We start from the raw sequence: 22,084 nt of genomic DNA, 5'->3' as shown, positions 1-22,084 counted from the left end.
TCCCTTGATCATTATATAGTGTCCTTCTTTGTCTCTTGTAATAGTCTTTATTTTAAAGTCTATTTTGTTTGATATGAGAATTGCTATTCCAGATTTCTTCTGATTTCCATTTGCATGGAATATCTTTGTCCATCCCCTCACTTTCAGTCTGCATGTGTCCCTAGGTCTGAAGTGGGTCTCTTGTAGACAGCATATATATGAGTCTTGTTTTTGCATCCATTCAGCCAGTCTGTGTCTTTTGGTTGTAGTGTTTAATCCATTTACATTTAAGGTAGTTATCAATATATATGTTCCTGTTACCATTTTCTTAATTGTTTTGGGTTTGTTGTTGTAGGTCTTTTCCTTCTCTTGTGTTTCCTGCCTAGAGTAGTTCCGTTAGCATTTGTTGTAGAGCTGGTTTGGTGATGCTGAATTCTCTTAGCTTTTGCTTGTCTGTAAAGTTTTTAATTTCTTTGTCGAATCTGAATGAGATCCTTGCTGGGTAGAGTAATCTTGGTTGTAGGTTTTCCCTTTTATAACTGTAAATATGTCCTGCCACTCCCTTCTGGCTTGCAGAATTTCTGCTGAAAGTTCAGCTGTTAACTTTATGGGGATTCCCTTGTACGTTATTTGTTGTTTTTCCCATGCTGCTTTTAATATTTTTTCTTTAATTTTTGATAGTTTGATTAGTATGTGTCTTGGCGTGTTTCTCCTTGGATTTATCCTGTAATGGACTCTCTGTGCTTCTTGGACTTGATTGACTATTTCTCTTCCCATATTAGGGAAGTTTTCAACTATAATCTCTTCACATATTTTCTCAGTCCCTTTTTCTTTCTCTTCTTCTTCTTATGTGACCTTTATAGTTCGAATGTTGGTGCATTTAATGTTGTCCCAGAGGTCTCTGAGACTGTCCTCAATTCTTTTCATCCTTTTTTCTTTATTCTGCTCTGCAGTATTTATTTCCACTATTTTATCTTCCAGGTCACTTATCCATTCTTCTGCCTCAGTTATTCTGCTATTGATTCCTTCTAGAGAATTTTTAATTTCATTTATTGTGCTGTTCATCATTGTTTTTTTTCCCTTTATTTCTTCTAGATCGTTTTTAAGCATTTCTCCGTTGTATTTCGAAGATTTTGGATCATTTTTACTGTCATTACTCTGAATTATTTTTCAGATAGACTGCCTATTTCCTCTTCATTTGTTTGGTCTGGTGCATTTTTACCTTGCTCTTTCATCTGCTCTGTGTTTCCCTGTCTTCTCACTTTGCTTAACTTACTGAGTTTGGGTCTCCTTTACGCAGACTGCAAGTTCGTAGTTCCCGTTGTTTTTGGTGTCTGCCTCCAATGGGTAAGGTTGGTTCAGTCGGTTGTTTAGGCTTCCTGGTAGAGAGGAGTGTTGCCTGTGTTCTGGTGGATGAGGCTGGATCTTGTCTTTCTGACGGGCAGGTCCACGTCTGGTGGTGTGTTTTGGGGTGTCTGTCGCCTCATAATGATTTTAGGCAGCCTCTCTGCTAATCGGTGGGGTTGTGTTCCTCTCTTTCTAGTTGTTTGCATAGGGTGTCCAGCACTGTAGCTTGCTGGTTGTTGAGTGGAGCTGGTCTTAGCATTGAGATGGAGATCTCTGGGAGAGCTTTCGCCATTTGATGTTACATCGGCCCCAGAGGTCTCTGGTTGACCAATGTCCCGAACTCAGCTCTCCCACCTCAGAGGCTCAGGCCTGACACCCGTCCAGAGCACCAAGACCCTGTCAGCCACTCGGCTGCTAGTGTTGGAGGGTCTCTTGTGGAGGCGGGCAGTGGCTGTGGCTCACCGTGGAGACTAGGACACTGGCAGCAGAAGTTCTGCAAAGCACTCCTTGGCATGAGCCCTCCCAGTGTCCACCATTAGCCCCACCGAAGAGCCCATGCCAGTGTTTTGATTAACCATCTAATAGAATTTTCATTTAAATCATTTGAAAAGTGAATGATAAGCTTTGGGGAAATTAAGTTTTAATTTGAAATCAGAATCTTTTCCTACTGAATAGAAGAGAAATTCCTGTAATTTTTAAAGAATTCTTTACCTTGTATTTTTTTCCCATATTATTTTTATTCTTCATTGCAGTTATCAGTCTTTCATCCCTTTTTTTGGGTGGTAATTTTTCAGCCTTATTTGTGTCAATAAAAACTAATTCACTTGTCAAATTCAGTATCTGACATTTATGCACATATTCTTCGTGCTACAAAGTTGACAGAATTATGTTATATTTCTGAGGGGAATATATTATATCATTAATGGCTATTATGCAGGGTACTTTATGTTGTCCAAATTGTGTTTGAATGGATTTATTTAAGAAATGCCAATTCACTTTTTGGATTTCACTAGCTCTATTAAATAGTCTAAGAAAATAATTAACAGACATGGAGGCATCATGCACTCTGATTTCAAACTGTACTACAAAGCTGTAGTAATCAAAATTATATCGTGCTGGCACAAAAACAGACACATAGATCAAAGGAACAGAATAGACAAACCAGAAATAAACCCACACTTATATGGTCAATTAATCTATGACAAAGGGAGCAAAAATATACAATGGGGGTAAAGACAAACTCTTCAGTAAGTGATGTTGGCAAAACTGGACATCTATGTGCAAAAGAACGAAACTTAAGCCACTGTCTTACACCATCTATAAAAAATAAAGTCAAGTGGATTAAAGTCTAAATGTAGGACCTGAAAGCATAAAACTCCTAAAAGAAAGCATAGGCAGTATGCTCTTTGACATAGGTCTCAACAATATTTTTTTGGATCTGTCTCCTTAAGCAAGAGCAACAAAAGCAAAAGTAAAGAAGTGGGACTACATCAAACTGAAAACCTTTTACATAGTGAAGGTAACTATCAACTGAATGAAAAGGCCCCTTACTGAATGGGAGAAGACATTTTCAAATGACAAGTTCAATAAGGGGTTAATACACAAAATATGTTTAAAAAAACTCATACAACTCAATATCAAAAAACCCAAACAATTTAATTTAAAAATGGGCAGAGGACATGAATAGATAGTTTTTCAAAGAAGACGTACAAATAGCTAATAGGCACATGGAAAGATGCTCAACTTCTCTAGTCATCAGGGAAATGCAATCCAAACCAAAATGAAATCATTACCTCACACCTTTCAGAGTGGCTGTTATCAAGAAGACAAGTAATAAAAAGCATTGGCAAGCATGTGGAGAAAAGGGAACCCTGGTACAATGTTGATAGGAATGTACATTGGTACGGATGCTATGGAAAACAAAAAATTAAAAAATGGAACTGCCGTATGGCTCAGCAATTTCACTTCTGGGTATTTAACTGAAAACAACAAAAGCACTAATTAAAAAAGATATATGCATACCAGTGTTCATTGTAACATTATTCACAATAGCCAAGGTATGGAAGCAACCTAATTGTCTGTGAAAAGATGAATGGATAAAGAATATGTGGTATATATACACAATGGAATATTACTTAACCATAAAAAGAACAAAATCTTGCCATTTGTGACAAAATGTATGGACCTAGAGGGTATTATGCTAAGTGAAATAAGACAGAGAAAGACCAATACTGTGTGATATTACTTTTTTATTTTTATTTTCGGCCACTCTGTGTGGCTAGTGGGATCTTAGTTCCACAAGCAGGGATTGAACCTGGGCCATGGCAGTGAAAGTGCTGAGTCCTAACCACTGGACCGCCAGGGAATTCCCCTGTGTGAATCTAAAAAACAAAACAAGCATAATAGAATAGAAACAGACTCATAGATACAGAGAACTGACTGGTGATTGCCAGAGGGGAGGTGGGTAAAGGGATGGGCAAAATAAGTGAAGAAGATTAAGAGGTACAAACTTCCAGCTATGAAATAACAAAGTTATGGAGATATAATGTACAACATAGGGAATATTGTCAATAATATTTTAATAACTTTGTATGGTGACAGATATTAACTATCCTTATCCTGGTGATCATTTTGGTGTAAAATGATCAAAGGTAAAAAAAGGTATAAAAATATCAAATCACTATATTGTACACCTGAAACTATTTAACATTGTAAGTTAATTATACTTCAATTAAAAAAATTGTGATATTCTGCAACTCATAATTTCTTATCATTTAAGTATTCTGTACTCTATTCTTCAAAGGAACATAGCAACTTATTGTTAGCTAATTCTTTTTTATGTCCGTCTGCCAGTTTTACTGTCATAAAATCAATTAAACATTACAGATAAGTTACACATGTGCAGAGATAGAAGAAGATGAGAAAATATATTGAAAATATTAGGCAGATAAAAGAGTCACGCAAGGTCGTTCAAGAAATGAAAAAATTTCATTTTAAAAGTATTTTCAAAAATCATTATAAACTCTTGGTCTGTCTCTTCTGTTACATAGTGTTGTTTGGGAATGTTTTAAAGAAATATCAAAGATTTAGATACAAGATTCAGTACTTTGGGAATTATTGCACATTTTAATGATGCTTAGATCATGTACTTAAAGGGCAAAAGAGTAAAATATGAATATTTTCCTTGTATATAAATTATATCTTTAATGAAAATATTTCTACCTTTTTCAGGATTCTTACTGTTAGGAATATTTTATTTATCTGGCAGTGTAACTTGTTCTCTATTATTCAGTGAAACTCTTCTCTGGTTCTTTCTCCTGCTTCTAAGACTGCTTTTTCTCTACCTGTTCAATAGCTTTTCTTCTTCCATCCTGTAAAATTTGACATTCTTCTGGCTCTAAGTTTTATCTTATCCCACACTCTTGGTCAGGCTACTCATCTGGCTTTATTGCGATAAAGCTGAGTTGCTTCACACTTATTCATTAGATTGTGAAGAAAGCATTGTAAATCATCACTAGCACTATCCTGGTTAACATCAGTAGCATCAGTACCACCCTCATCAACATCTTTGCCTGTATTGCCTGCTTACTGTATGGCAAGCATTGCTGAGCACTTCACATATATTAGCATCTTAAAGCACAATCATTCTTCAAGGTTGTTAATGTTTTAGGCTCTGAGAGTTTAAATCTTGTTTGAGGTCATACTACTATTATGTAGAGTTAAATTTAAATAAGTCTAATTTCCTTTCTTATGCTTTTAGTTGCTGTGCTTTTCTGTCTCCCAATTCATGCACATTATTGTAATTCAAGGTTATAGAAAAGTGTTGTTAATAAAGTAAAATAGTGTACAATTTAACTCAGTAAATTTTAAAATAAAAATTTTATGTGACAAATAGAACTTATGAAGTAATTGTATAATGTGTGCTTTATTTCACACCTAGGCTAATTTATGATTTATTTTCCAATAGCTGTTTATAAAGCCATGACAGTTTTTGAAATGAGTAGAAATGATAATTGTTAAATGAAATTTATCTTTGGTGAGAAAATGTTTCACTAACAAGACATTATAAAATTGGTTATTACTTAGGTGAGACTAGTAAATCAATTTCTAATATCCTAAATCAGCTTCTGTTCTAAGTTTCCTAATAAAGCATATAAATTGACGTAAGCCCAGTATGAGTAAATGCATACATGTAGACATGCTTAGTTTGGACAATTTCAATTTCAGGAGATATCACAAAAGTTAGTTTCTATAGCATTATTCAACAGAGACTCGTCTTCATTAAGTATTGCTGAGAAAAATAGCAGCAGAAAGTAATGCCAAGACGTTTAATCTATAGTCACATGCTTCTTTCTGGCTTGTTTAATGGCGTAATGTTTTGTTAATTTACTGAAATCACTCTGAAGTTATTGTAGGCAATAATTTTTTTTTTTTAACTTTTTTGGCTGCGTTGGGTCTTCGTTGCTGCGTGTGGTCTTTCTCTAGTTGCAGCGAGTGGGGGCTACTCTGTTGCGGTGTGCGGGCTTCTCATTGCGGTGGCTTCTCTTGCTGTGCAGCACGGGCTCTAGGTGCGCGGGCTTCAGTAGTTGTGGCACGTGGGCTCAGTAGTTGTGGTTCGCAGGCTCCAGAGCACAGGCTCAGTAGTTGTGGCATACAGACTTAGTTGCTCCGCGGCATGTGGGATCTTCCCGGACCAGGGCTCGAACCCGTGTCCTCTGCATTGGCAGGCAGATTCTTAACCACTGCGCCACCAGGGATGGTAGCCAATAATCTTAAGGAATTTTTGTTTTCATGCCTCTATTCTTTTTTTTTTAAAGAGAAAGCTTAAAAACTCAGATAAAACTTTTTTTATTTAAGAGAAATTATATTTCAATATTATTTTAAACTTTAATTCTGTCATTCTAAACTTTTTAAAAGAGTAATTATGCCTGAGAACGTGGAGATTACTATTTGACTTATAAAGATAACTTCCAATTCTGTGATCTCATGAATCTATGTGTTTTTACTTTCCTTCTCTAGATATTTCCATACCCATAGTTCTCAGTGACTTCAGATATGTACTACTTGGAGTTATGTGAAAAACAGTGGTAGATTAAATATTTTTATTAGTAGGAAAAAACACTAGTCAAGATATTTGATTAAATATGTCACTCAACAGAATTTTAATTTTGTATCATTATTTAGATTTGCTTAAATTTGAAATTTGTAAGTGCTTAATTTTTAGGCTTCTGAATTGTATGTTTGCATTTTTAACATCAAAGTTTTTGTGTGTTGGAAAAGCAATGTGTAACTTTAATTATCATTTTAATGTGTAAGAAAGTACTAAATTTTAAACCCAATGTGTTCTACAAGTTCTTTGGTAATTTTGGAATTGTGCTTTACCATAGAAACTGTTATGAAATGAAGTTTCTCAGGTCAACTCAGAAAAAAAAAATTTAAACAATAATGTGTTTTGGAAGTAGCACAATATTATCATTTTATCTATAACTAATGCCCCCTTTAACCTTATTTTTATCAAATTTTCTGAGTTTCAACATTAATCCTGGAATCTTAACCTTCTGTAAAAACTTTACAGGCTTCATAGTGTGGGAAGATGGGAGCAAGACATAGATATTGATATTTGTGAGAAACTTTCATTCTTGAGAAGACTCCTCCCCCTTTATCATTTTTTTTTTACACTGTGTTCATAAGACCCCTAAAATTATTCAGGAGTCCCTCAGCCTTGCTTTCCAGCAGAATAGCTTTGTTTTATTTGTTTAATATGTTGGGATTTGCCTAAGAATTCATCCATTTAATTATTAGCCTAGTTATGAAGAGCTCAAGCTCTCAAAGAAGACTATAAATTTATCTGCTTTACCATGATTGATTTTGGAACCTTGGGTAAGTTACTTCACCTCTCTGTACTTTGGTTTCCTCATCTGTAAAATGGAGATAATAGTACTTCATAGGTTCTTTGTGAGAATTAAATGAGACAATATATGTACATTTTCTAGAATAGCACTTACTGTCCAAGTGCATGAGACTTTGCATATAAGTGGTTAAGTCTCTGTTCAAACTGGCAACTGTCTGATGCCAAAGCTGGACTCTTATCACTATTAGATCATAGTGTTGAACTAAACTGAGGAAGTTAAAGGAATGAAGTGGATTGAGGGATTGGGGCTAGAAGAAAAGATTTAGTACCTCTCCTTCAAAGGGCAGCTCATAAGCTCAGATACTGATTCTTGTTTGTGAAAGATCATAGAAAAAAGGGTGCTTCAGAAAGGAGGGTTTTTATGTGTGTCTTCCACTGGTAAGGAATTCAGAATGTTAGTAAAAAGGATTTTTTTAGCTTGTTCTAGACTAGGGTTGTTTCAGAAAGCCTGCAAAATAGATTGATTTTCCTAGAAACCTTTAAGGAAGCTGATCAACTGATTAGAATGTCTTGTGACTCCTAATAATTAAGTGAGGAGCACAATAGTTTTATGTAATAATGAAACTTGTCTTAAAAGAGCCTGAGAACAGATAACATGTAATCACCATCAAATTATAAAAATACAGCATTTGTTGGGGGTGTGTGTGTGTGGAGATGATTAAAATTTTAATTTTGAGGTCTTTTTTAGTTTATTTTTCTTGACAAAAGAATTAACTATATTATAGTAAATTATTTTCAAGACATATGTTATGCAAACATAAGCCATGGCATGTTAATCCTTTGGATGGTTTTTTGAGTCCTAAAGGTCATTACTAAACCACTGAACATGCTATGACTTCCACACTATTAATGACACAAATCACAAAAATAGCTAAAGGTCTATCTAGGAAGGAGACATTTGGAAAAACCCTTTTAAAAAGCATCTGAACAGTCAGTGATCATAGCTGTCAAACTGTTATCTGGTATTCTTATATATTAAATATATATTTAATATTTAATGGAAGAAAATAAAGGAAGGCATTAACAACAAAAGAATTTTAAGGAATTCAAATTTTAGCCAATCCAGAGAATCAGTGGAAAAGATCTGAAGCTCAGTCTAGAAGTAAAATTTGGATGAGTTGGCTGTTTCTAAAATGGGAGTTATATTATAGGCTTACAACCTATACCAGTAGAATTCTAAACCAACCAATGATACTCCTGTTCCTAAAGAAGTCACATTAAGAGCACTCAGACAACTTCTACCCATGAAGAACCAACTTCCAAGAAGATCAAAATTATTGAAGCATTCTTTGCATCAGCATGGCTTCCAAAAATTGGAAATGAAGATTGTATATAATAATTATACATAATATATTAATAATAATGATATATAATTAATGTAGCATTAAAATTACATATACATTATATGATCTTGGGATTGATCACTAAAAAATAGGTTTTAATACCATCAGGTCCAGCTATCTGATTTTTATCAAGTGAGCAGGAACTGAGAAACTAAATGACTGAAATTAAGTGATTAATTATTGTCAACTTTGATATAATAATATTGGTCTTTCAGTAGTTCCTCTTTCTACATACCATACTTTCATCATATGTTAATTTTTTTCATTTCTTATAATAGTTAATTTTGCCTTGGATTTTCTTGAACACTTATTCATGAAGATGAGGCAGTTTCTAAAATATTATTATGATGCTTGTGACTTCTCAAGAAGATGGATCAACAGGGTTTCTTTTTAGTCTTGCTCATTTACTCACTGAATTAAGTGTGTGATGAAGGTGATATAGCAAGTAAGCGTAAAAGGAGGTGCCGTGAGATCACATTAGCATGCTTTAATAACATGTATCCTAATAATATGACAGATCTTAGTTATATATACTCTTTTAATATATCCAGTTACTAGGTAACTCCCAGAGAGACGATTTGTGAAGGATATTCTGAAGTCTTTTAACAAATGATATATTTCAAATTCTGTTTTCATACAGCCATGTGAGCCACAGTAAGAAATAAAACACCCTCCCGAAATAACAAATTTCTTTTAAAAATCAAATTAATTCCAGTAAACAAAATCCACTGTGAATTTTGCATGTTTTCCAAAGGTTTTGTTTTAATCAGATGCTTGTTATAAATTCCTCCAGTGATGACTTGGAATTAAGTATTGAAAGCAGTAGTTGTCTGTACTCTGTTCTACTGGTTGACCTGATGAAATATCAAAGCTTTTAGTAATTACAATTAATCAACATCATGAATTATTCTTACAGTTATTTAAACATAGGCTTTCTTTTATCATTATACATGTTTCTCAACCATTTTCTTATATCTCTTTCTCTCCCTGCATCTATTTTTCATCTTGTCCATTGGTAGAAATGCAGAGTAATTTTAATATGATATCTAAAATATAATTAGTCAAATATGCTTTAAAGAATATATTCCAAAATCATATATAGGGCAATACATTCTATAGTGAATCTTTTATGATGCCCACTTTGTTTCCCTCTCTCTCTCCCTCCCCCTTCCCCCCTCATCTCTTTTTGAGGAAGGAAAGGAAACAAGTTGTAGAGGATAATTTTTTGAACAAAAAGCAATCAGAGTGGAAAAACCATATTTCCCATCACATATCCTTAAATGTGATTTTGATCAGAGTGTGGGCTTTATGAGTGTAAGATTACTTGAGTTTCATTTAATTAAAGTAGGAATCAAAGGGCCAAAATGCTGACATTCAGTTTTCTGTTGCCTTTCTCATGTCTGACTCTATCTCAGATAAAATATTATCTCGATGGAGAAAAGTATCTGTAGTATGCTACTTTTATCTAAAAAGTGGATATATATATGTGTGTGTGTGTGTGTGTGTGTTGGTATGTGTGTGTATCTCTGTGTGTTTATATAGATTTACACCCACACAGACATATGCTTATCAGTTTAAGAAATAATGGAGGAATAAACCAGAAAATAAAATATCCCAATCGTCAGTTCTCCAAAGTGATTAAACCATTTTCACTTCCACTTCAATGTATGAGAGTTTCATTTACTCTATCCTCATTTGGTGGTGTTAGTCTTTTCGATGTTAACTGTTCTAATGAGTGAAATGTTATCTCCTTATTATTTTATTTTATTTTTATTTATTTATTTTTGATTGTGTTGGGTCTTCGTTGCTGCACACGGGCTTTCTCTAGTTGCGGTGAGCGGGGGCTACTCTTCATTGCGGTGTGAGGGCTTCTCATTGCGGTGGCTTCTCTTGTTGCAGAGCATGGGCTCTAGGTGCACGGGCTTCAGTAGCTGTGGCTCACGGACTCTAGAGCGCAGGCTCAGTAGTTGTGGCGCACGGGCTTAGTTGCTCCGTGGCATGTGGGATCTTCCCAGACCAGGGCTCGAACCCATGTCCCCTGCATTGGCAGGTGGATTCTCAACCACTGCGCCACCAGGGAAGCCCCTCATTGTGATTTTAATTTACATTAAATCATGTTGAGCCCTTTTATATGTACCTATTTGCTACTTGTATATCTTCTTTTGTGAAGTGTCTGTTCACTCTTTTTGCCCACTGGGAGGGGGTTATTAGTCTTTTTAGTTTTGATTTGTAGGAATTTGTATATATTTTGAATACATTTTCTTTGTCAGATGTGTAACTATCTTCTAGCTTCTATTTAACAAAACAGTAATAAAAGGATATTATGTATAGAAGATATTGATACATTTAATATTTATAAACTGGCAATTTTGGAAGGAAATTAGAGTAATTAGTATTTAAAATACAGACCTTAGGGGCTTCCCTGGTGGCACAGTGGTTGAGAGTCTGCCTGCCGATGGAGGGGACATGGGTTCGTGCCCCGGTTACAGAAGATCCCACATGCTGCGAAGCGGCTGGGCCTGTGAGCCATGGCCGCTGAGCCTGCGCGTCCAGAGCCTGTGCTCCGCAACGGGAGAGGCCACAACAGTGAGAGGCCCCCATACTGCAAAAATAAAATAAAATAAAAAACAGACCTTATAGTTTTAAACTTAAAAGAAAAATTACATTCTATTCTGTTTTTGATTTCAGGTGCAATTAAAAACCAGCATTTCTAGTCAGTATGTAATTCGGGCGCAACCAACTAATAGGTGCCTTTCTACGCTGGAGTGTGCAGCTGTCGCTCTTTCTATCTTGGAGAAAAATAATTACATACAAGAGGTATGTCTTTGGAAAGTTACATAGTTTTTGAAAGTAGAAGTTTGGTTAGATTTTTGTCTAGAAAATTAAAAAATGCATAACTTGTTAAATTTGTAACTTAAGTGACAAGTAGACTGTATCTGTGATAGAAATTTGTGCACTTTTATAACCTTCCTTTCCCCTCTGGTGTTTCTCTGTTAGTTTAACGTTCCAGATTGCATTATTTAAATATTCATTCTAAGCTGTGCAAACAGCATTTGTAATATGCTAAATCGTTTTAAAGTAGCATAACATTAAATATAGTTTTTTGGGGCTAGATATGTCTTTCAGTAGTCTGTATTTCTGTTTTAGTCTTTTGTGTTCTCTTGTACTAGACTTTTTTCTTTTTATTTAAAAGAACATTTTACAGCAAGATTTTTTCCATTGGTGCTTTTATTCAAGGAGATATACCAACTTCCTGTTTATCTTATTAACCTTGCTTAGGGTATAAAAAGATATAATTTTTCTTGAGAAAAAAGCCTACAGAATATGAAAAGGTTATAACCTGCAATCAACATTTTATTTAATTTCCATGAAAGCCTGATGATTTCATATATAATTCATAATCATTAGTAAATAACAATGTTTCAGTGAGCTCACAACATCTCAACCTTTTAGAACATGTAAGAAATTTTCCATTTATGACAAGAGAAAAAATTAGCAAACTAAATGGAGTTTTATAACTCCCTCCTCTAACACACACACACACACACACACACACACACACATGCACAAAGTATGCTCTTTCCTGCCTTCTTTCTGTCTTTCTCATTATACACCATGGTTTCTATTATAAAAGTGTGCCTTAGCCATGAGGGAAATTCCGATAATGGATAAAAGCTTAGGTCAGAGTAACTGGATAAGTGGATTAGTTACCAAGAAAAAGAACAAAAGACCTCCAAAGCAAGGGGAGTTAAAGAATGCCAGAAGAAGCATTGAATTGCCCTTTTCCTCTCCCCTACCCTAAGCCATGGTATGTGTCAGAGTTGGAGACTTTCTTCTTTTGAAAGAAGTAGGCTTTCATGAGTAGGCTATTTTTGTGTGTATCTGTGTGGTAGACTTAGTTTTGGGTCTAGGCAATTTCTCTTTCTCTCTTTTGAGGGAAAAAATGCGTGAAGGATCCTAAATCCTTCCTCCAAATGACCAGGGAGTGTTCTCAGACTCTTTTTTCTCCCCTCTGACTTTATCACCTATTCCCATGTACCTTCCATCAATATAACACTTAATATACGCCTATACTTTTCTCTCTGTTTTGTTTATTAACCATCATCTGTGTATGTTCTTCAGCAGAAAACAACATTATTTTTAGGTGTCTTAAAGGAAAGATGGAACCCAAGGCTGTTGTTTAAGCTTGCTTTCTGTACAGTCTCTGTATTTTCCTTTTTGTTGATGTAAAATCCTAGGATCAGCCAACATCAGACACAGGCCTCATTAAAAGTTTAAATCTTGAGGGAAAAATATAATGGTCTTTGGCTATAAGTTTAAAATTTCTTTCCTCTTCTTTTGGTTTATAAAAAGAATCTTCTATGGATTTATATTTATTATTCCCACAATTGGAATTGAATCTTTACTGCATTCCTAAACAGAAGCTTTAATGTTGGTAACGGTGGTGTTTTAGTAGTAGTAGTTATAGTATAATAGGGCTAGGGTTTGGCATAGGGTTTGTACTACTACTACTACTACAAATGCTGCTACTGCTCCCCCCTTTCCAGCTTTATAAGATATATTATTCTGATACTAATTAACGTACTGTCACAGCAGGAAACCTGTCTTATGTTTTTAGTATAATATCTTACAACAGGCAAAGTTTAAGAGATAGAAGGGTATAAGGATCTATCATCTCTTCAGCTTTTGGAGCTTTTATTTTTTTCTGTGGATCAAGTTGAACATAAAATCCCAAAGCAAAAGTGGGGTCCTAGAGTTCTCATTCTTTTTGCTTTGGTCACCAGGAGTGGTTATACTATAGTGACCAGGAGTAGAAGAAGGATGTTTGATAATCAGACATGTGATTTGGGAGGTGCTGATAAGATGGTCGCAGGAACATGAGCAGAAAAAAAGCATATGAAACATCCCAAGTTGCTTATTATTACATCTGGCAAACAATTAGCTTTCTTAGTGGGGGAACACCAAGTGCAGCTTGTTTAAATCTAGCTACAATAAAAAAATTAGTACATTCTTCTGAACATCTGCTCTGAAATAGGTGTTTTCTTTCCTTCCTGGGGAGGAAAGCTATAACATGCCTTTTACCCCCAATAACCTTTTATTAGGGGCATCCTAATAAAACCTTAAGAGGATGGGGAGAGTAGTAATTTTTCAGCTGGCTTCGTTCTGTAGAGGTAGGGCTCCTCAAAATAAAGAACTTGGCATAGAATGGCCTTCTTAGTCTGTTGATTCATTCTCTTCCTTTATTCTTGAGCAGTTTTCAGTCACTTGGAGATAGCATGATATGAGTTTTGAAGCAAGTTTGAGTTAAAACTTTATCACTTATCATCAGCAGTTTTTGCCAGAAGGCAATTCATGTAATCTCTTTGTGTTTGTTTTCTTATCTGCGATATACAAAAAATAGTTACCTCATAATATTGTTATGAGAATCGAATGGGATAATGTATGCTAATTGCCTGACACGGGGCTCTCAAGAAGAGTTCATCTTTTTGCCTTTCCTCACCTCTGATTCTTGTCTATAGATTGACAGAAAAATTGAACTGAAAGTTGGTGATTTTCATTTTGCCATTATAATATGTACCAGGTTTACTCATACCTTGGAAGCCTTATGAACTTTTGTAACTAGACGTGGCAAAGCTTTGTGCTGTAACCTAAATGTCTTAGCTCTACTCATCACCAGTAGTTGTTAATAACGGTCTTTTGAAACTGTCACATTGCATCTATAGACAGAGGATTTACAGAACACTGATTTTCCCCCAAATAAACTTTAAGAAACTAATTTTGTAAGTAGAGGATTTTCTTTGTTCTTCTGAACCAGTAAACCTCTCATATAGCTTCACATTGCCCCAGATATAATGTTATGAATGTAGAGAGAAACATTATCATTTATTATCAATCAAGTTATATGCTAAGCACTTTAAATGTATCATGTGAGTGCACCATAATAATAACCTTATAAGGTGGACATAATATTCCTCACTTTGCAGATGAAGAAAACGAGGCAAAGAGAGGTTAACTTATCTGGGAACACATAGCTAGTAAGTGATTGCATCAGTCACTTAAAACCCCAAAATCAGAATGGCATAACACACTGTCTGTACAGTGGGACTGCCAGGGGGACCGCTGCTAATTATAGTCACTTGGATCCAGGCTGATGGATGCACCATCTAGACACATCACTTTAAGGAAGGAATAAACAGAGGTGGGGAATCATACACCACTTTTAAAGCATCTGCCCAGAGGTGACACACATTATTTGTGCTCACATTTCATTAACCAAGTCAAGTTATATGGCCATGCCTAACTTCAGAGGGGGCTAGAAAATGCAGTCTGATCATGTATCATGAAAGATGACTGATGTATTTGTGAACAACCCTAGTGACTACCACAGATCTGTCTATCTCCAAAATTCATTGTCTTAATTACTCAGAAAATTGATAGAATCTTATCTTCAGGAAGTAAAAGTTGAAGGCCCTTAATCATAGGAGTATTAATACTCTTCTATCTATGAAGAATCTAATAAATGTCATAAAATAGCAATTGTCTCAGTCTGTATATGGTCCAAGGTATGTTTCCTAGGTATGATGTTTCAGGATTCAGTCACTTCCTTATATTGATTCTGTAAAGTAATATATAGTCATTTCTATATTTCTTCTCTTGTTTGAAGAATTGAAGATACGAAAAGAAATTATGAGAACATACCTAAGAGACTCTCTACAATAATGTCAGGCAGAGCTTTTCCAAGATGTTTGTCTTTTTCTTACTGGTGTGTCTCAGGAGTTACATTTAGTTGCATGTAACAGAGCCCTTACTGCAGTGTTTGAGCCATATATGAGTTTATTTTTCTCCTGTAATAAGAAATGCTGAAGTTAGTGGTCTAGGGCTGGGGATGCAGCTGAAGAGGACATCAGAGACCCAGATTTCTTCTGTCTTTCTGTCCATCACTGTATGTATTTGGCTTTAATCTTCATGTTTATTGTCCTGTAGTCACATGTGTTCATCCCACATGTGGCAATCACGTTCCAGGCAAGAAGAAAAGGCAAAAGCCTATGCCTGCTAGGTCTGTCCCAACCCAAGGCCTTCCACTTACATCTTGTTGGATAAACTGTCATTAGTCAATGTAGTATTACTAGCTGGACACATTGCCACCTTGAATAAAATTTTAGATTTTTTTTAATAAGGAAGAAAAGAATGGATATGGAGAAGCAACTACCAGTGACTGCCACATATTTGTAAGAGTTCATTGTAAATTAAAGCTGTTAAGCCCTTTGCTGCCACTTTTGTTGTATATGTGGGGGAATACATTTTTACACAGACGTGAAATTTTTGTAGTTAAATCTTTGTTCCTTTTATTTTCTTTTTAAACAATCTGCACCATCAAGTTTGTTATTTAAAAGTGTTATATCAGGGATCTCAGGCCCAGGGAAAGACTCTGACTCAAATATGTTTAAAACACTAGCTTAATGTTTTTTTTTTTTTCCTAACTTTTGAATTTGAATAACTTTAAGAAGGACATATGCTCAGTTGTTTGACAACCTCCACCATTCTCTGTTACCTTATAGGTCCACCTAGGTCACATGTTTATGTTATATGTCTGGCCCTATAGGTATTTGAGTTCAGACAGGTATGTATACAGTTACAGTTATTTCAAATGCACCCACACCTGGTTATCTAACTTGTATGTGGGCCATGGAGTAGTGTGAGAGAATTAGTAAACTTACCCATTGCTGCCATCATCCATTTGTTAGCAAGTAGCGGGAAGCTTGTGTTAGTCTGTGATTGAAACTGAATTAACTAATTTGTACCTAAATGTCTCTTTTAGTCTGCTGTTACAGATTAGTTATTATAATGGCCACAATTTTTGTAGTGTTTGAATATATTAAAGTATAAAACTAAATTTAGACTTTATCACCTATATGGAAAATTAGTATTTGTGTCTTACTGGAATTCCTTAGTGGTATGTAAGGTATGAATTTAAATGAACTATTTATTTAGAAGTTATCATATATTTGATTGCCTATTGCTTTTCATAGTTAAAAGCTAATAATAAAATAATAATCCCTGTTTCTAAAGAAAAAATTTAGATAGAATATCATGATTTGTCACACTTTTTTTACTATCTTTTTTTTTTTATCTTAACAGACTTTGCTTCGCCCTCTTCAAGCTTTATGCTCTTTCCAGCTTCAGCATGGTGCTCAAATTCGCCTCAGCAAGGAACACCTTCTGAAAAATGGATTATATCCTAAGCCGATGCCAAAGAACAAACGCAAACTCAGGAAAATGGAACTATTAATGAACAGCATTAAAATTTAGTACAGTTGTTCTTATGGTGCTAGTTTTGTTGTCTTCAGCTGACAGTAATGAGTTAACTTTTTATACATTTTAAGTCTGTGGGTTTTTGTCTAAAGAATGAGAGTTACATACTAAACTTACCCAGAAGAAGAAAGTAATCCAAATAGCCAAAAAACAAACAAACAAAATTCAGTGATTCAGTGAAAAGTAAGATTTCGTACTGTATTTGTTTTTAAAATGTGCCTCTAATACATTTTTTCAAGTCAGCAATTTGAAATGTGATTGGTTGTTGAGCCGGGTTAGAAGTACTTATTAATAAAAGGGAATGGAAGGAAATTGATGTGCCTGACTGGTTCAGTATTGTTTCTGTTAGTGTTTATAGATAATTAGGTGTAGACCTATAATAGAGGATAATCTTGCACATGAACTTTATAGTTTGAAATAAGTAACAAAAGAAAATAATAATCAAGTAATTTAGGTTGAATTTATTTATTTCATAAATAAGTATTCTTTAGGGACTAAAATTGAATTCAGCCAATGTGATTTAAGTGTGCGATTAATTGCCCATATTTTTAAAGTTAAAATTTAATTAGAAAAAGTATATTCACTGTCTAACATTATTTTCAGGTGTACAACATAATGATTTGGTATTTGTGTACATTGCAAAATGATCACTACAATAAGTCTAGTTAAAATCTGTCATCTTACATAATTAGAACAAATTTTTTTCTTGTGATGAGAAGTTTTAAGATATACTCCCTTAGCAACTTTAAAATATACAATACAGTATTACTAACTCTAGTCACCATGCTGTATATTACATTCCCATGACTTACTTGTTTAAAAACGGCCCTTTTGACCCTCTTCACCCATTTCACTCCCACCCTCACCTCCACCCCTGCCTCTGGTAAACACCAGTCTATTTTCTTTATCTTAGAGCTTGTCTGTCTATAAGCTTTTTGTTTTTTTCCCAGATTCCACATTTAAGTGATACCATTTCTTTGTCCAACTTACTTCACTTAGCATAATGCCCTAAAGGTCCATCCATGTTGTTGCAAATGGCAAGATTTCATTATTTTTTTATGGATGAATAATACTCCTTTATATATATATATGTGTGTGTGTGTGCGTGCATGTGTGTATCACATTTTCTTTATCCATTCATCCATTGATGGGATGCTTAGGTTGTTTCCATATCTTGGCTGTTGTAAATAATGCTGTAATGAACATGGTGGTGCAGATATCTTTTCGAGTTAGTGTTTTCTTTGGATAAATACCCAGAAGTGGAGTCACTGGATCATATGGTAATTCTGTTTTCAATTTTTGAGGAACCTCCATGCTGCCTTCCATAGTGGCTGCATCAATTTATATTCCCACCAGCAGTGCACAAGGGTTCCCTTTTCTCCACATCCTTGCCAGCATTTGTTATTTATTGTCTTTTTGATGACAGCCATTCTGACAGGTGTGAGGTGGTGACTCATTTTGGTTTTGATTTGCATTTCCCTGATGATTAGTGATGCTGAGCATCTTCTCATGTACCTGTTGGCCATCTATATGTCTTCTTTGGAAATATGTCTATTCAGATCGTCTGCCCATTTTTAAATTGGATTGTTTGTTTTTTTGATATTTAATTGTAATAGTTCTTTATATATTTTGGATAGTAATCCCTTATTAGATATATGATTTGCAAATATTTTCTCTCATTAAATAGGATGCTTTTTCATTTTGTTGATGGTTTCCTTTGCTGTGCAGAAGTTCTTCAGTTTGATATACTCCCACTTGTTTATTTTTGCATTTATTGCCTGCCTTTGCTTCTGGTGTCAGATTCAAAAAAGCATTGCCAAGACCTATGTCATAGAGCTTACTGCTTATGTTTTCTTCTGGGAGTTTTACGGTTTTAGGTCTTACATTTTAGTTCTTAAATCCATTTTGAGTTGATCTTTGTGTATGGTGTAAGATAGTGGTCCAGTTTCCTTCTTTTGCGTGTGGCTACATGTGGCTGTTCAGTTTTCCCAACATCATTTATTGAAGAGACTGTCTTTTCTCCATTGTATATTCTTGCCTCCTTTGTGGTAGATTAGTTGACCATATAAGTGTGGGTTTGTTTCTTGGCTCTCTGTTTGTTTCATTGATATATGTGTCTGTTTTTGTGCTAGTACCATACTGTTTGATTACTGTAGCTTTGTAATATAGTTTGAAATCAGGAAGCATGATACCTCCAGCTTTGTTCTTCTTTCTCAAGATTGCTTTGGCTATTCATGGTCTTTCTTGGTTTCATACACATTTTAGGATTATTTGTTCTATTTCTGTAAAAAATGCTATTGGAATTTTGATAGATATAGCATTGAATCTGTAGATTGCCTTTGATAGAGCCCTAATTTTTAAAGAGGTGTATGTAATTTTGAAATAGCACACATTTTCATTTGTATGCAATCTGGACACGTTTAGATTTCTCAGTATTCATTGAACAAGTTTATTCACTGTGATAAACTACTTATATTGAAGTTTTCATATGGAAATAACTGTAGAATATAAGACAGCTATAATTTTGAGAACAAATATAAATATTTTTAGTGGACAAAAACTTTCAATTTGAGAGAATAAATTTTTCCCACTCCCTTGGGAAAATATTTAAGGAGATTTCTATATAGAATAAGAGACATACATGTAGTATATATTTATATCTAACTTACATCTACTGCAGTTATGTACACATTTCAGCAAGAAGAGGGGACTTCGTATTTTCTTTATTTATGACTTCTAGAGTTTCCTGTATGTAGTTTTAAATTGTAAGGAAAAACTAAACATTAGATTTAAAAGTAAGCTTTATACACACACACACACACACACACACACACACATACACACACACATTTAATTTTTTCTAGTATACAGAGCTTTTTTAGTCACTTACTCTCTTTAAGCATTTTTAAATACATTTTAAAAACTATTATTATTAATATTTTTAGTTACTAAAATTTTTCAAAATGTGTAGTATTATGTGAGGATTTAACTTAATCTGGTTTTTAAAAGTCGTTACTTTTTTATTATATTAGTTGACTTTTAACTTCAGATGCTTTGTATCTGGTTGAGTTGCCTGGATTAATTCTAGGTTTTGTGGATTTGTAGCTGTAGAGTATACATATAGGCTTTACATGTATACTCTACACTTTGATGTGGGGTAGATTGTTTTGTGAATTGTTATTTAAACCATGTAACTCAGAGAGTATTCCTTTATATATAAGGTGACCATGTATTTAGTCAGCCTTTTTGTGGTGTGTTAAAAAATCACTGTGTAATGAGTGATGTTATTTTGAGAATTTTATGCACATGTGAGTATAAAGGGTTGAGAACTACAGTATATGAAGCAAGTCACAGTGCTTGGAAACTTTCTATAGCTTGGATTATAAGATTTCTCATGTGGAACATGAGAGTTACATTAAGAAAAATTATTTTCCTCCACTTTAAGACTCCAAACCAACTTTTCTTAGCTGTGACCATTACAGTGTTACGGTCTTCTCCCTAAGATTTTGGAAGGAGCAAGTTCCTCACCACCACCACTGTTAGTGAATTATGTAGAAGAGCACTTCTGTATAGCTGTCTTCATCACATATCCCCATTTATTGCCCTAAATTGCCTGTTTAAAAATGTGGTCATGCTAATAGAGAATCCTTTCCGTTGAATGATACTGAATTTCAGGAAGGTAAGTTGTTGATCATGGATACAACTTCATTGGTGTAGGAGTAAATGTTATTGATGCTCTAAGTAAAAAATAAGCTTTGACTTAGTGAACTCAAAAGTTTTATATAACTGGATTTTTGCTATGTAGATTTATTCCTTAAAAATAAGTATGAGTGGATATTTTTATAGATAAGTAGACTGTGTTTTAGATGTAATGAAACTTTGCATCTAATTCTGTCCTATAGCATAGAATAAATCACTGCCCCTTAATTTTTCCAATCTAAATTTTTATTTACTGGCTTTGCTTAGCATATCCTCCCTCCTTTCTGTTTTTTTCAGCTTTATGGAGGTATCATTGACAAATAAAATTTTAAGATATTTAAAGTGTACAACATGATGATTTGATATACATTGTGAAAGGTTTCTTCCCTATGAAGTAATTAACACATCCATCACTTCACATATTTACTTTTATTTTGGTGATAACATTTAAGTTCTTTTAGCACATTTCAGTTATACAATTCAGTGTTAATCAACAATAGTCACCATATCCTCCCTCCTTTCTTTTCACACTTGCTTCTTCTTTCCTAGGCTCTTCCTCTCCCTCTCTCATTCCCCTCATTGTCCTCTATCCTTTTCTACTATCCTTAGCCTGTATGCTAGTTTGTAGAAAAATTTTTTACAAATTACTCATGTATTCTTACATAAGTATTTTTCTTTACAAAAGATCCTGTAGTGGTCTTAATAGATTATAATTTTATATTTAAAATTTGTGCAGGAAATCAGTGCTCCATGACTTACTCTGTGCAGATGACTTGGCTCCTTTAGTCTATTTAAAAAAACATATTAGACAAACAAGTAATTGTTTATTAGTCTTTAATAATTGTTCACTTGAACTAACAACATAAGAATTATTTTTTAAAGAAATTTTTTAGTGTAAGGAATTAAAAAAACTGAAATAGATGGCCTTTGAATAAGAAATTATAATTTACTGTTATTGTTATTTAAAAGTATATTAAGGAATTAAGGCATTAAAACATTTTAGAAAGTACAACTGCCTCAAGATTATTTTCACAGATGTACTCTTCATTGATTTTGTATGCTAAAAGCATTTATCCATTTCTGTCTCTAAATATGTTATTTACAAGGTAAAAAATCTCTTATTATATTTTTGGTATATATTTAATTTTATGGGAAACATAATTGATATGAAAAAGGCAGTGATTTACAATGTGAAAAAATCATCAGATTTTATAAATCTGAGTTTTTTTGGCTTTATTAAATAATTTTATATCTAAAGTTGCTTCTTTCTTAATAGAATCAATGAAGAAACAGTTAAAAATGGATATAAAAAACCTTGATTTTGGATCTAAAATGTAAGCTTGCCTTTTCACCTCTCTGGATTATCTACAATTATAGAAATGAAACCAACGTTTTAACATCATATTTAATAGTTATCGTTTAGTTACTCTCAGAACTCTTGCAAATTCAAATTCTATGGGGCAGACAATGACAGACAGATACTTTTACCCAT

General features: G+C 34.1%; 1 protein-coding gene across 1 annotated transcript in view; it reads left to right on the top strand.

Moving 5' to 3' along the window:
* Window positions 1-17,461, top strand: part of DTWD2 (DTW domain containing 2) — a 98,281-nt gene extending 80,820 nt beyond the window's left edge. Inside the window, exons 5-6 of the mRNA XM_029215625.1 lie at window positions 11,269-11,397; window positions 16,720-17,461. Coding sequence (XP_029071458.1) covers window positions 11,269-11,397; window positions 16,720-16,890 — 300 coding nt within the window. The 3' untranslated portion in view covers window positions 16,891-17,461. The remainder of the gene's footprint in view (window positions 1-11,268; window positions 11,398-16,719) is intronic.
* Window positions 17,462-22,084: the final 4,623 nt, after the last annotated feature.

The sequence above is a fragment of the Monodon monoceros genome, unplaced genomic scaffold (genome assembly GCF_005190385.1).
Source record: "Monodon monoceros isolate NGI ecotype Baffin Bay Population unplaced genomic scaffold, NGI_Narwhal_1 Super_Scaffold_12, whole genome shotgun sequence".
Classification (NCBI taxonomy): Eukaryota; Metazoa; Chordata; class Mammalia; order Artiodactyla; family Monodontidae; genus Monodon; species Monodon monoceros.
Note: the sequence above shows the minus strand (reverse complement) of the source record. Positions and strands in the feature narration are given on the sequence as shown.